Source organism: Myotis yumanensis, unplaced genomic scaffold, assembly GCF_028538775.1.
Source record: "Myotis yumanensis isolate MYYU_CA2020_CCGP unplaced genomic scaffold, mMyoYum1.0.hap1 SCAF_3, whole genome shotgun sequence".
NCBI lineage: Eukaryota > Metazoa > Chordata > Mammalia > Chiroptera > Vespertilionidae > Myotis > Myotis yumanensis.
Genome location: NW_027223754.1, coordinates 12247009 through 12260584, shown reverse-complemented (window position 1 = coordinate 12260584; position 13576 = coordinate 12247009). Strand labels below are relative to the sequence as shown.

General features: G+C 47.6%; 1 protein-coding gene across 1 annotated transcript in view; it reads left to right on the top strand.

Moving 5' to 3' along the window:
* The window catches only part of PDGFRL (platelet derived growth factor receptor like), a 43667-nt gene that overhangs the window by 23571 nt on the left and 6520 nt on the right, over window positions 1-13576 (top strand). The window contains exon 3 of the mRNA XM_070408282.1: window positions 11080-11231. Coding sequence (XP_070264383.1) covers window positions 11080-11231 — 152 coding nt within the window. The remainder of the gene's footprint in view (window positions 1-11079; window positions 11232-13576) is intronic.

The window sequence follows — 13576 nt, the reverse complement described above, 5'->3', positions numbered from 1 at the left end:
GAGCCGCGAGGCCTCCTGGCACTGGATCAGCGTGACAGGGGGCAGCGCCCCAACCCCTGATCGCCCTGTGGCTCTGTGTGTGACAGGGTGCAGCGCCCCAACCCTCTGATCGCCCTGTGGCTCTGTGTGTGACAGGGTGCGGTGCCCCAACCCCCCCTCTCCCCCCCCCACAGGCCCTGCTCTGTGTGTGACAGGGTAGAGCCATAACCTCCCCATCGGCCCTGCCCTGAGTGTGACAGTGGCGGCGCCCCAACCCCCTGATCGGCCCTGCTCTGTGTGTGACAGGGGGCAGCACCCCAAACCCCCCCCCCCCCCACGGGCCCTGCTCTGTGTGTGACGGGGTAGAGCCATAACCTCCCCATCGGCCCTGCCCTGAGTGTGACAGTGGCGGCGCCCCAACCCCCTGATCCGCCCTGCTCTGTGACAGGGGGCAGTGCCCTAACTCCCCTATCGACCCTACTCTGTGCGTGACAAGGGGGAGCTCCCCAACCCCCTGATGGGCCCTGCTCTGTGCGTGACAGGGAGCAGCGCCCCAACCCCCTGATTGGCCCTGCTCTTTGCGTGACATGGGGTGGCACAGCAACCTCCCCATCGACCCTGCCTTGAGTGTGACAGGGGGCGGTGCCCCAACCCCCTAATCGGCCTCACCCTGAGCGTGACTGAGGGTGGCATCGCAACCTCCCAATCCACCCTGCTCTGTGCATGACAGGGGGTGGCGCCCCAACTCCCCAATCGGCCCTGCTCTGAGCCCGACCAGGGGCTGCACCTAGGGATTGGGCCTGCCCTCTGCCACCCAGGAGCAGGCCTAAGCCAGCAGGTCGTTATCTCCTGAGGGGTCCCAGACTGTGAGAGGGCACAGGCCGGGCTGAGGGAAACCCCCCCCCCCAGGAACAACCCCTCCCCCCCACCCCCGAGTGCACAAATTTTTGTGCACCGGGCCTCCAGTATATATATATATATATCAGTAAATATATTATTGATTTCCTAGAGGAAGGGAGAGGGAGAGAGAAATACATCAGTGATGAGAGAGAATCATTGATCAGCTGCCTCCTGCATGTCCTACACTGGAGATCGAGCCCGCAACCCAGGCATGTGCCCTGACCAGAAATTGAATAGTGACCTCCTGGTTCATAGGTCGACGCTCAACCACTGAGCCATGCTGGCTGGGCTATACTGGCTTTTTTAGACCTTCCAAGGAATTCCTGCTTGTCCTGCCTTTGGAATCCACATTCAAAACAGGACAACACAATATAAAACTCACCTTCAGATTTCTTAAAGTACAATGTACAGACTCCTTCATGATTAATTTTTACGTAGTGTATCATGAACATTATTCTGTGTTATAACTGTAATCCCACAGTACATGTAACTAATTTTTTTTTTTTTTTTTTTTTTTTACTGTCACAGTCATTGCTGCAAGTAAACACCTAGAGAGCAATGATTAATTCCCACAGAGGGAAAAATTGTTGGGCCACAGGCAGGCATGTCTTAAGGCCTTTATTCTAGGAACCCCAGTGGGATTTTCTGTTGGGTTCATCTCTGGTTTATCAGGCCTGGCTTGGCTTATGGTGTCAAAGGGGTAGCCACACCTCAATTTCTTAGAATCTGGGAAATCTCTGGAGGAGGAGGAGTCCCTTTTCCTTTGTACAGAAGCCAGATGGGTTGGCAGGAGAGGCAACAAGAAAGGATGACATCAGCAGGGTGGATGGGGTGGAGTGAGGAGAGAAGAAGAACCTCCCAATGGTTGGAGTCTGGGGTCAGTGTCAGGGGCAGGAGCTGGAGGGCCATTACCCTGTGAAAGAGTGAAGCATGCCCATTATGACTTCTTTTTAAATAACACAGAAGGATCTGCTGTAAGTCACTCCAGTAGAGCAGACCTGAGTCCCATTTCACAGGCATTAACATAACTGGTTCTTGGAATAGAAATGCTATGGTTATATTGTAAGAGTTTGAGCAAGTCCTTGGATAGTCCTCTATCGAGAGAGAGAGAGAGAGAGAGAGAGAGAGAGAGAGAGAGAGAGGGGTAGTTTAGCTTAATTTCTGATATTGAAACTGTATTCACTTTGAAGTTTCTCATTTTGCATATTTGTTTCTCACACATTTTTCTTTTTCACCTTTTTTTTTAAAAAAAAAAAATCATAAACTGTGGAGCTTTGCTACGCTTTACCCAGCTGTCCGTTTCCCAGGATGGTGCTCTGTGGAGATGGCTTCATTCCCAGCATATCATGGAGCAAATATTTGTGACACATCCTTAAAGGAGGCTCAGAGTAAACACAGGCCCTATACAAACATTTGAAACACAGAGAAGCAGATAGGCATGAGTCTCCCTTGATGCTTGGTGCAGTTCCTTGCATGTGGTAGAAGCTAAATAATGTATAAATGTGAAATGACTGCTGAATAAGGAAGATATTTGATTACATCTTTTACTTTACTCTTTATCTCTGTTTCATGCCCATGGAGGCATGAGTCTCCAAGGCGGAATGTCTGGAATGATGTAGTTATTTATACAGACCTTCAGCTTCTCCTGTGGCTCCAACACTTGGGGAAGGTTGCCTCACCTCAGTTTGCTCACCTGTAACAGGGGGATAATAACAGTACCTCCCTCACAGAGCTATTGTGTGAACACGTGCTAAGCACTACGTAGGTTTGAGTTATTATCAGTAGTTTTTTCATCGTCATCTCCTGGGATTAAGAAAAAATAATGCATTCCTGGGGTATTTTCAGTTACACAATAAATGCTTAGTAACTGGTTGTTTTCGTGCCCTGTTGCCTTCCATTACTTACTAAATGTTTATTGGCCTTATTTCTTTTGGTTAATTGTCCATTTAAATAGAAAACGAGGTGTTGTGAATCCTACTGCGCTAACATAATCAGATCTTCCATGTTATTGTTTTGTGTGTGTGATCATATTTAACAGGATTTGCAAGCTAGTTAGGGGCCCCCTCTCTCAGTCACAATTCCTTCAGCCCGTTTCATTTCAATGCCCTTTCCATTCATATTCGTAACCTGTGTCTATGTGATGCTAGAAGTTCACATAGTTCTTACAGTTGGGAGACTTTGGACAAGGCACTTCTCTAAGTTTCAGTGTCCCTCTAGGCAAAAGGGGGAACTGTACCTCCGTCCTAAGGTCATTTTGAGAACGAAAGACGACCCTCATAATAACGCTATCTGAAATGTATTGAGCCTTTACTCTGACCACGCACAGTTCTAAGTCTTGAACTGATCTGAAGAGCTTAGTGCAGGGCCCAGCATTCTGTGAGGGTTAGCCGAATTTGCTGTTGTTACTGCAAGCAGAAGAGGGGGTGTGGCCAGCCTGTGGGAGGTGTGAGCAGAAGAGGGGGTGTGGCCAGCCTGTGGGAGGTGTGAGCAGAAGAGGGGGTGTGGCCAGCCTGTGGGAGGTGTGAGCAGAAGAGGGGGTGTGGCCAGCCTGTGGGAGGTGTGAGCAGAAGAGGGGTGTGGCCAGCCTGTGGGAGGTATGAGCTCTAGCTAAAGATGGTCATGGTGGGGCTGGGACCTGAATCCCATCAGTGTGGCTCCAAAGTCCATGATCTTATGCCTCACATGACCACTGCCTCTCACCACAGGGCTCTACCCACCTGTGTTCTAAACTCCCTTTGCTACTCATGGAACCTGCCTTTTGTCTCCTTTCGGGGGATCTTCCCTTGGAATGTGTGCCCCATATTGTGTGCAAGTTGAAATCCTTGCCTTCTCCCAGGGCTCTCAGCTTCTCCTGGTTACCTTCCTTGGGATTCCCATGGCACTTGTATAGGGGAACTTGTGAGCAGGAAGCTCTTTAGACATCACTGTGTCCCTCCCTCTCTGTTCCAGAAACCTGCCATTTAATTTGCACTTTAAGCATTCTGGGGACCAATGACTGAATATCTTGTCATCCAGGGCTCACCTCCTGCCCGTGGCTTGTAGGAGGACAGGAGCGTGGACCCCACCCTCCTCACCTAGTCACTGTCCAGGAGAGAGGCCCAATGGTCCCTCACTTTGGGAGCTGTCAGCCCAGCCTCTGTCTATCCCATGAGACAGGTCCCCTTCAGAAGAGAGTGTGCTGGGCAGCGTGCAGGAAGCTTCAGGCCTCGGACTCTGTAAAGGCCAAGGGAGCCCACTGGAAGAGCCGCACACGCACACATGGCCCTAAGTTTCAAACAAACGCTCTTGGAGACCTGGACTCGTGCATCACTGGGCTCACTGTGGGCCAGGTCGGAAAGTGCTAGCGGGGGAGGAAAAGGCCTCAGGTGAGCTGATGCACTGGCATGTTCAGAGCCACATCCAATGAATGCAAATTCTGCTTTTCCTAATTATACTTTTTTGGGGCCACTTTTTTGCAGCACCTCCTTTTGCTCCACTCAGCTCCACATCCTCCACGTCTTCCATCCCTGGGGTGTGTTGCGTGGTTACAAGAGAAGGGAAGGGTCTTTGGGTGGAGGATCTCTGCGCAGTGCTCGGCAGGGCTCTCTGAACCCTTGTCTCCAGTTCATGGTGCAGGCTCTTCCCTCGGCGGCTGGAGGTCATAGTCCAACCCCGTGGGCAGCCTGCCCCCTGGACTGTGTGGGGCCATTAGTAGAAATGAACACTTAAATCCAGGCATTTAGACTGTAATCCTGCTAAATAATTTGTTTCCTGTTTAATATTGTTTGCCTCTGAGAGGGGGTGGGAAAAATCCAGAAATGTTTTCCAGTGCATTTCCTTCCTTCCACCCCCAATCCTGCTAAAGATACAGCGTGCAGACTTCATGGTGGCGGTAGGCTTATTCCCGATGCTAAATTCTCATGTGCCCAGTTCCTTTCCCGTAGGAATGGCATCCTATACTTTTTATCACTACAGTGCTAGCAAATGCTGGCCAAAGTGCCAAATAAATGTATTGATTACTTGCTGATTTCGTACCCTGGTTTTGAACTCTGCAGGGAATGTGGCCAAGACATTCTGGCCTACTTGGGAAGACCTCCACCTTCCCTTTCTCGCCACCGTTCCATTTTTTTATTCCGCTGAAATCTAGCTCCGTCCTCACAACTGCAATTGCTCATTTGGTGGTTGCCAAATACTTTCATTCTGCTAAAGGAAGTGTAAGTGTGTGTGTGTGTGTGTGTGTGTGTGTATGTGTGTCATCAATCCCTCTTTAGGCATCTGATGCTTTTGAGCTTTAATTGCATGAGTATTTCTCCCTGATGTTTCCCTTATCCAGTTCTTCTTTCTTTCCTGGTCTTTTCTCTCTCCTCTATCTACCTCTTCTTTTTCTTCTGGCCCACTAATTTGGCTCCAGATTTTGTCCTCAACCTATTCCCATCTTGTCTTGTTGCTTTTTCTTGTTGACTTCGTTCATTCCTTTAGTTTCCACTTTTACTTCTGTTATAAACGATGTGCAAATATAAATCCAGTGCTGTTTTTCTCCTCTGTGCCAGGCCTGAATTTCCAACTGCCTATAGGACATCCACACTTAAGTGACCCACATTTGATCCCAAATCCCAAATCCCCACTATTATTTTGCCTACCCCCAATCTCCTTTCTCTTCTCAACTATCCCATTTCAGGCCATTAAAACCCCATTCTCTCCAGCCAGTGTGGTTCAGTGGTTGAGCATTGACCCACGAACCAAGAGGTCACTGGTTCAATTCTCAGTCAGGGCACATGCAGGCTCGATCCCCGGTGGGAGGGCGTGCAGGGGGCAGCTAATCGATGTTTCTCTCTCATTGATGTTTCTCTCTCTCTCTCTCTCTCTCCCTTCCTCTCTCTCTAAAATCAGTAAAAACATATTTTTTTATAAAACACAACATTCTTTTCAATAGAAATATAAAGTGTCATTATTGATATCTCTCCTTCTTCCACCTTTCTTACTATGTCTGTCAAAAATTTTCCCCAAGAAAACATTTCTTACATTTGCTTCACTACCACTGCCAGCACCCAGGGGGGCCCCAGCATTTGCCGAGTATCATGGTAACAGACCTCTCAGCCTCTCCTCATCCTCCTGCCTCCCGACTCCTGTTCTCTTCACTGGTGACCTGGCTAAGGTGGGCCCATCACTTCCCATCTCCCAAACAAAGGTGGCCCTTCCTGCCTGTTCTCAACCTTATGTCCCGTGACTCCCAACCCCCTCCCTCTGTCTCCTTCCACAGTTAGTGGATTGGACTCCCCCAGTCATTGAGCGCCTTCTACCCACCATGCACTGGGGCTATGGCAATGAACAGAGGTCCTCCCACTCATGGGGCTGGAGTTTTCCTGAGCAAGTGAGCTCACTGCTTCTCAGCCTCCTTGCTGTCCGATGCCTCTTACCCCCGCTATTAAAAGTCCAGCTTGTCTTACCTCCTCCCAGAGCTGGTCTCAACTTCTTCAGCCCACAGTGGTGAATCCCTTTTCAGAATTCCTGTTGTTCTTGCTTATTCTCTGATTTTTTTCATGTATATTAGTTATAATTGCTAACTGGATTGTAATATCCTTGAGGTCTACTGGTTTTTGTCTGTAGTGCTAACTATGCCCAATGTTGTGTGTGTGTATCATTGTTGTAGTAGTATGCGTAATAGCTGCTACTAATCTGCAGTTATAGGTAATGAGGCTATAATTAGGGTAATACCGTGAAACAGGCATGGCATGCAGTGCTTTCTGTGCGTTTTCATTACAGGCTTAATTGACTAAGGTCATCGACTCTGTGCTCACCAGCTGTGGGTCTCAGGGAAGTCACTTCCGCTCAGACTCAGTTTCCTCTCCAGCAATACGGGGAGCTGGATGTCTGCTTTTCCAGGTTCTTTCCAGTTCCAAGTCTCGGTTCGATTCAATTCCAGTCCACTCTTTTCTAGGGAATCCTCACTGTGTACTCTGCACAAATTTATTGCTTAGGAACTATAAACCAAGTATGGCACAGTCCCTGCCCTCAAAGTTGTCACCATCCTTTGTAAATAACAGGAAGCCAGGGGTGCCTGAGGGGGAGAGAACAAGGGACCAGTTACATCACTAGGAGAAAGCGGGGAGGTCTCTGGGAGTCGATTCTAATTAGAAGCTTCCTGAAGGAGGAGAGATTTCCGTCCAGTTGAAAGGAGGCAGTCGACCGAGTGGGAGTGCAGAGGCACCTCTTGGCAGAGCTGGTGGGCACAGCTCTTCAGCAGTGAGCCAGAGCGGCTGTGTTTGAGGCCAGCCGGCCAGACATTTTGCTGTGAGCTAAATTCAAAGGGTGACTATACTGATGTGGCTGCTACATACAACCAGAGAATCTCGACTGCATCCGAAAAGGATGTGGCGCTCCTGGGGGTGGAACTTTTGGATATTTGAGATACATCCTCAGATTAAAGCCATTTCTTTGGGCATCTGCACAGACTCAGCCCCAGGGGAACATCTGTCCCAGAATGACACATCTGGGATCCTGACACAATGCATCACATTGACAACCGGCTAATACTAGTGTTTCATAGTAATACATATTTATTTATGACTCCTCTCATTTCGAAATGGAACTGGAGGGGTTTGCAAATATATTCACAGGGACAAGATAAAATGACAAGAGGTAAAACATGAGGAGGTAAAAGTAGAAATAATAGGGTGAGGCAAAGGAGAGGTGCGAATGCCCAAAGGCTCTGATTACTTTTACCACAGGTGGGCTGCACAGCTGGGGCTAGGCATCTGAGCAACTAATGCATTTTGTCCTAAAGAAAAGTGGTGGGTTTTTTCATTTTCTTATAATAAACATTTTATTTTAGAACTATTTTTGATTTACAGGATTACTCTGCAGAGGTAGTATAGAGAATTCCTGAATACCCTATGCCCAGTTCCCCTATTAGTAACATCTTATATTAGTATGGCACATATAACACTACTAATGGACAACATCGAAACAATATTAAGTAAAGTTCATAGTTTATTCAGCTTTCTCTTATTACCTCATGTCCCTTTTCTTTTAAAATTGTTTTTAAATTTTTCAATTGCAGTTGACACACAATATTATAGTAGTTTCAGCTGTACAATATATTGACTAGGCATTTATATCACTTACGAAATGATTCCCCCAATAAGTCTAGTACTCATCTGAAACCATGCATATTATATTATTATATTATTGACTATATTTCCTAAGCTATACTTCACATTCCTGTGACTATTTTTGTAACTGGTAATTACTTCTTAGCCTATTTGTTTACTTATTTTATTTTTCAGATTTCCCATGTAAGTGAAATCATATGTTATGTGTCTTTCTCTGTCTTATTTATTTCACTTAGTATAATACCCTCTAGACCAGGGGTCCTCAAACTACGGCCTGCGGGCCACATGCAAATACAAATATTGTATTTCCCGTTTTGTTTTTTTACTTCAAAATAAGATATGTGCAGTGTGCATAGGAATTTGTTCATAGTTTTTTTTTTAAACTATAGTCCGGCCCTCCAACAGTCTGAGGGACAGTGAACTGGCCCCCTGTTTAAAAAGTTTGAGGACCCCTGCTCTAGACCAGCGGTTCTCAACCTGTGGGTTGCGACCCCTTTGGGGGTCAAACGACCCTTTCAAAGGGGTTGCCTAAGACCATCGGAGAACACATATATAATTACATATTGTTTTTGTGATTAATCACTATGCTTTAATTATGTTCAATTTGTAACAATGAAAATACATCCTGCATATCAGATATTTACATTACGATTCATAACAGTAGCAAAATTGCAGTTATGAAGTAGCAACGAAAATAATTTTATGGTTGGGGGTCACCACAACATGAGGAACTGTATTAAAGGGTAGAGGCATTAGGAAGGTTGAGAACCACTGCTCTAGACTCATCCATGGTGTTGCACATGGCAAAATGTTATTCTTTTTTATGGTCAAGTAACATTCCATTGTATATATGTACCACTTCTTCTTTATCCCCTCATCTATCGATGGACACTTAGGTTGCGTCCACAGCTTGGCTACTGTAGATAAAACTGCAGTAAACATAGGGGTGCACGTATCTTTTCGAAGTAGTGTTCTGTATTTCTTTGGATAAATACCCAGAAGTGGCCTCATCGTGGCTTTTTCTTTCCATCCTTAGTTATAGGACTTTTGTTCAGCTAGTGTTCAGGTGGGTCTCAGTGATGGTTGTTCCATAATTTAGTTGTAATTTTGCTGTGGCTGTGGGAGGAAGGGGACATAGCATTTACCTACTCTTCCATCTTGACTGGAATACATATTTTTTTTATTTTGTGTGTGGTTTTACTTACTTTTATTTTTTATTATTAAGTTTATCAGCGTAATATTGGTTAATAACATTATATAATTTTCAGGTGTATGAGATTATAATTTGATATTTGTGTGCTCAACGCCCAAAGTCTAGTTTCCTTCTGTTCCCCTATATCTGACCCCCTTTACTCACTGGGCCCTTCCCCCTCCCTCTCCCTCCTCTGGTCACCACCATTCTGTTGTCTGTATCTGTGAGTTTGTTTTTATTTATTTTGCGAGTTCTTATTTTACTTTTTATTTTATTTTTAAATTATTTTTATTGTTTAAAGTGTTACAGATGTCCCCCTTTTTTCCCCATTGACCCTTCGTCCTCCCCATTTCCATCCCCTCCCCAGGCCTTCACCCCTCTATTGTCTGAGCCATGGGTTATGCATATGTGCATAGAAGCATAGAAGTTCTTTGGTTGATCTCTTCCCTCCCACCCCTCCGTCCCCTTATTTTACTTTTTGTTTTATATTCCACATATGAGTGAAATCATAGGTGGGTTTTTTTGTCCTTTTCCGTCTGACTTATTTCACTTAGCATAATCTTGAGAGAATTATGCAAAGTTTTCATTTTTAATACAATAATACAGCATCCTGAAGATTCCAAGCTTTATTCAGAGATTTGTCCTTGTTGATGAAAGAGATTGTGCACACGGATAATGCTGGGTTATTTCCTTTATGTCAACTGTGGCTGCAATGAAGTCATTAAAAACAAAAGCTGAAAGCAGAACACGGCCCAGGCTTTCTGGCCGAGTTTCTATGCCTGCGTCGCAGTGGACCAGTGGTTTTACTTAAGGAAACCCCAGCTCTGAGATGGAAGAGAATTTCCTCCCTTTAGAAAACATAACTCTCTTTTTTTAAAAATCCTCACTTGAGGTTATTGTTTCCATTGCTTTTTAGAGAGAGTGCATGGGAGAGGGGGAGAGAGGAACATCGATGTGAGAGAGACACATCAATTGGTTGTCAGGGATCAAACCTGCAACCCAGGTACGTGCCCTTGACTGGGAATTGGACCCGAGACCCTTTGGTACGAGGGCTGACACTGTGTAACCACTGGGAAACACTGGCCCGGGCCATAACTGTTGTTTTTTAATTCCCTTTAAAGAAGGTTCCTGTCTCTGCCTCCCCTCCCCCACACACCTCCCCCAAACACACGTTTTTTAGTTAGTTTGTGCCATCAGAGAGAGGGCACTCTGCCCCAACCCACTGGGAATTCATATGTGAGAACAGGGGAGCAGAGAGCTAAGGCCCGGGCCCGGGTGTGTGCATTTATATGTGAGAACAGGGGAGCAGAGAGCTAAGGCCCGGGCCCGGGTGTGTGCATTTATATGTGAGAACAGGGGAGCAGAGAGCTAAGGCCCGGGCCCGGGTGTGTGCATTTATATGTGAGAACAGGGGAGCAGAGAATGAAGGCCCGGGTGTGTGCATTTATATGTGAGAACAGGCGAGCAGAGGGCGAAGGCCTGGGTGTGTACATTTATATGTGAGAACAGGGGAGCAGAGAGCTAAGGCCCGGGCCCAGGTGTGTGCATTTATATGTGAGAACAGAGGAGCAGAGGGCGAAGGCCCCGGTGTGTGCATTTATATGTGAGAACAGGGGAGCAGAGGGCGAAGGCCCGGGTGTGTGCATTTATATGTGAGAACAGAGGAGCAGAGGGCGAAGGCCCGGGTGTGTGCATTTATATGTGAGAACAGGGGAGCAGAGGGCGAAGGCCCGGGTGTGTGCATTTATATGTGAGAACAGGGGAGCAGAGAGCTAAGGCCCGGGCCCGGGTGTGTGCATTTATATGTGAGAACAGGGGAGCAGAGGGCGAAGGCCCGGGTGTGTGCATTTATATGTGAGAACAGGGGAGCAGAGGGCGAAGGCCCCGATGTGTGACCCGCTTTGCTTCTGTTGACAGTGTGAAGCAGCACGAGCGCTACAGCCAGCTGACCCTGGTCAACTCCACCGCGGCCGACACCGGCGAGTTCAGCTGCTGGGGGCAGCTCTGCACCGGTTACATCTGCACGAAGGACGAGACCAAAACCGGCTCCACCTACATCTTTTTTACAGGTAAAAGGTTTGCTGCCTCAGTGGACTCTTCCAGTGACTGGACTTGCCCAGGGTAAAGGTTCCACTGTGTGCCGAATATCAGTAATGACAGTCAGAGCCCCCCGCTGTCTGTCAGGCCCTGGGCTCAATGCTTTCCATCAATTAGTTCAGGTAAGTCTCTCACCAGCCCTTCAGGGTGAGTACTAACATCATTTCCACTTCTTTTTCCCAATGGAAAAGTTGAGGTTTAGAGAGATTAAGTAAGTTCTTAAGGTCACACTACAAGGAATGCCTGTTATCAGAATTTGAACCCAGGACAGTCTGACTCCAGAGTTTTTACCTACATTGTCCAATATGGTAGCCACTGGACACCTGGGGCTATTTACATTTAAGTGGGAATTAAAATTTTTTTAAAAATATATTTTATTGATTTTTTACAGAGAGGAAAGTAGAGAGAGAGTCAGAAACATCGATGAGAGAGAAACATCGATCAGCTGCCTCCTGCACATCTCCCACTGGGGGTGTGCCCGCAACCCAGGCACAGGCCCTTGGCCGGAATCGAACCCGGGACCCCCCAGTCCGCAGGCCGACGCTCTATCCACTGAGCCAAACCGGCTTCGGCAAGTGGGAATTAAAATTAAACAAAATTTAAAACTCGGTTTCTCCGTGGCCCTTACATGTTTCAAGGGCTCCATTGCCACATGTGGCGGCTGGTGGCTGTCCTAGTAGACATGTGACAGAGAACAGCTCCATCATTGCAGAAAGCCCGGCTGTCGACTTTGAATCACGTGCTCTCATGTCTGTGATGGTCTTTCTGGAACCTCCACAGTCCTAGGATGCCTGGCCAAAGGTCTCCTTGTGTTTGTTCTCGTGAGTGCTGAGAGCTGAGGGTTGAGGGGCTGGGTTCCCAGAGGTGGTGGTCCTTGAGTCTCCAGCCCCAGTCCCTGAGCCTGAGCGAGGTGCCTGAGAAGGCGCAGGTCAGAGTGAACTCTCCTCCCCTGTAGTGCTGGGTATGGCTTTGCCGATGGAATTGCACTTGGAGAAACAGCCCTTGCGAAGGAGGTTGCAGCCCCCTCCCTCTTGGAGGAGGAGGATGGCGTTCTCCAGGGCCCAGCGGTCAGGGTTTTCAGGCCCTTACAGAGGCCACCCCCTGGTGAAGTCAGAATTCTTCCCTTTTTAAAAAAAAATTGATTTCAGAGAGGAAGGAAGAGGGAGAGAGAGATAGAAACATCAGTGAGAATCATTGATCGACTGCCTCCTGCCCGCCCCACACTGGGGATCGAGCCTGCAACCCGGGCTCGTGCCCTGACCAGGAATCGAACCGTGACCTCCTAGTTCATAGGTGGACGCTCAACCACTGAGCCATGCCAGCTGGGCCAGAATTCTTTCTTAGTGTCATAGGCAGGCACTTTCAGGAGATTTGTCCACTTCCTGAATCCATCTGCCTTTCAGACCTTCATGATTTCGGCCTGTGACTCAAATGACCTGATGCCCTGGCCATTAATGAGTGCTTCAACAAAACCTCCCGTATAACTCCTTCCCGTCCAGAGAGCGCCTCCCTGGCCAGCGCCTCTCATGGCCCTGGAGGCCCGTGGATCTCATTTCACTTCCAAACGCCCCCGGCAACTGAGTAGAAACTGGTTTATTATCTCTGTCTGAGAAATGATGACGCTGATGCTGAGACTCAGAGGGCGAGGTGACCCGCTCAGTGTTTCATGGCTTACAGCGGCAGAGTAAAGAGTCCAGCCCTGCTTTTCTGACCCAGGATCCAATGTTCTTACTGCCCTGGCCCGTTTTGAAGACCAGGTGATGGATTGATGGGCAGACAGACAGGCACTAGCTAGCATAACTGGTGTTGTCAGGAGAACTGCTTGCAGTTGTTCACAGGTAATCCCTTCTGATCCTCATTCTGGAATGTGCCACGCAGAAAGCCCACGTGCCTTAGTGTTATACCGCCCTGGGAAGCCACAGTGGAAAAGGCAACTAAGACTAATCAGGGCCTGTTATTTGGATGAGGACTGATAGCCTATTTCAAATAACAGAATGAGGACTTTTCTGTCACAGCCCTGTTGTGTCTTCCCAAAACATTGGTTTCTGAACTGAGATTTTTGAACTGAAGACCTCCCTTGAGCAAAATGTCCTATTAGGGTCCTGGGCTCTCTCTGAGTTTTAGAGGCAGGTCTTCTCCCTCAATTCAGGGAAGCCCCTTTGTGAATCAAAGGAACACCCCCAAATTAATATTTATTTCAACATAAATATTATGTTGAGCATCGACCTATGAACCAGGAGGTCACAGTTCGATTCCTGGTCAGGGCACATGCCCGGGTTGTGGGCTCAATCCCCAGTAGGGGGTCATGCAGGAGGCA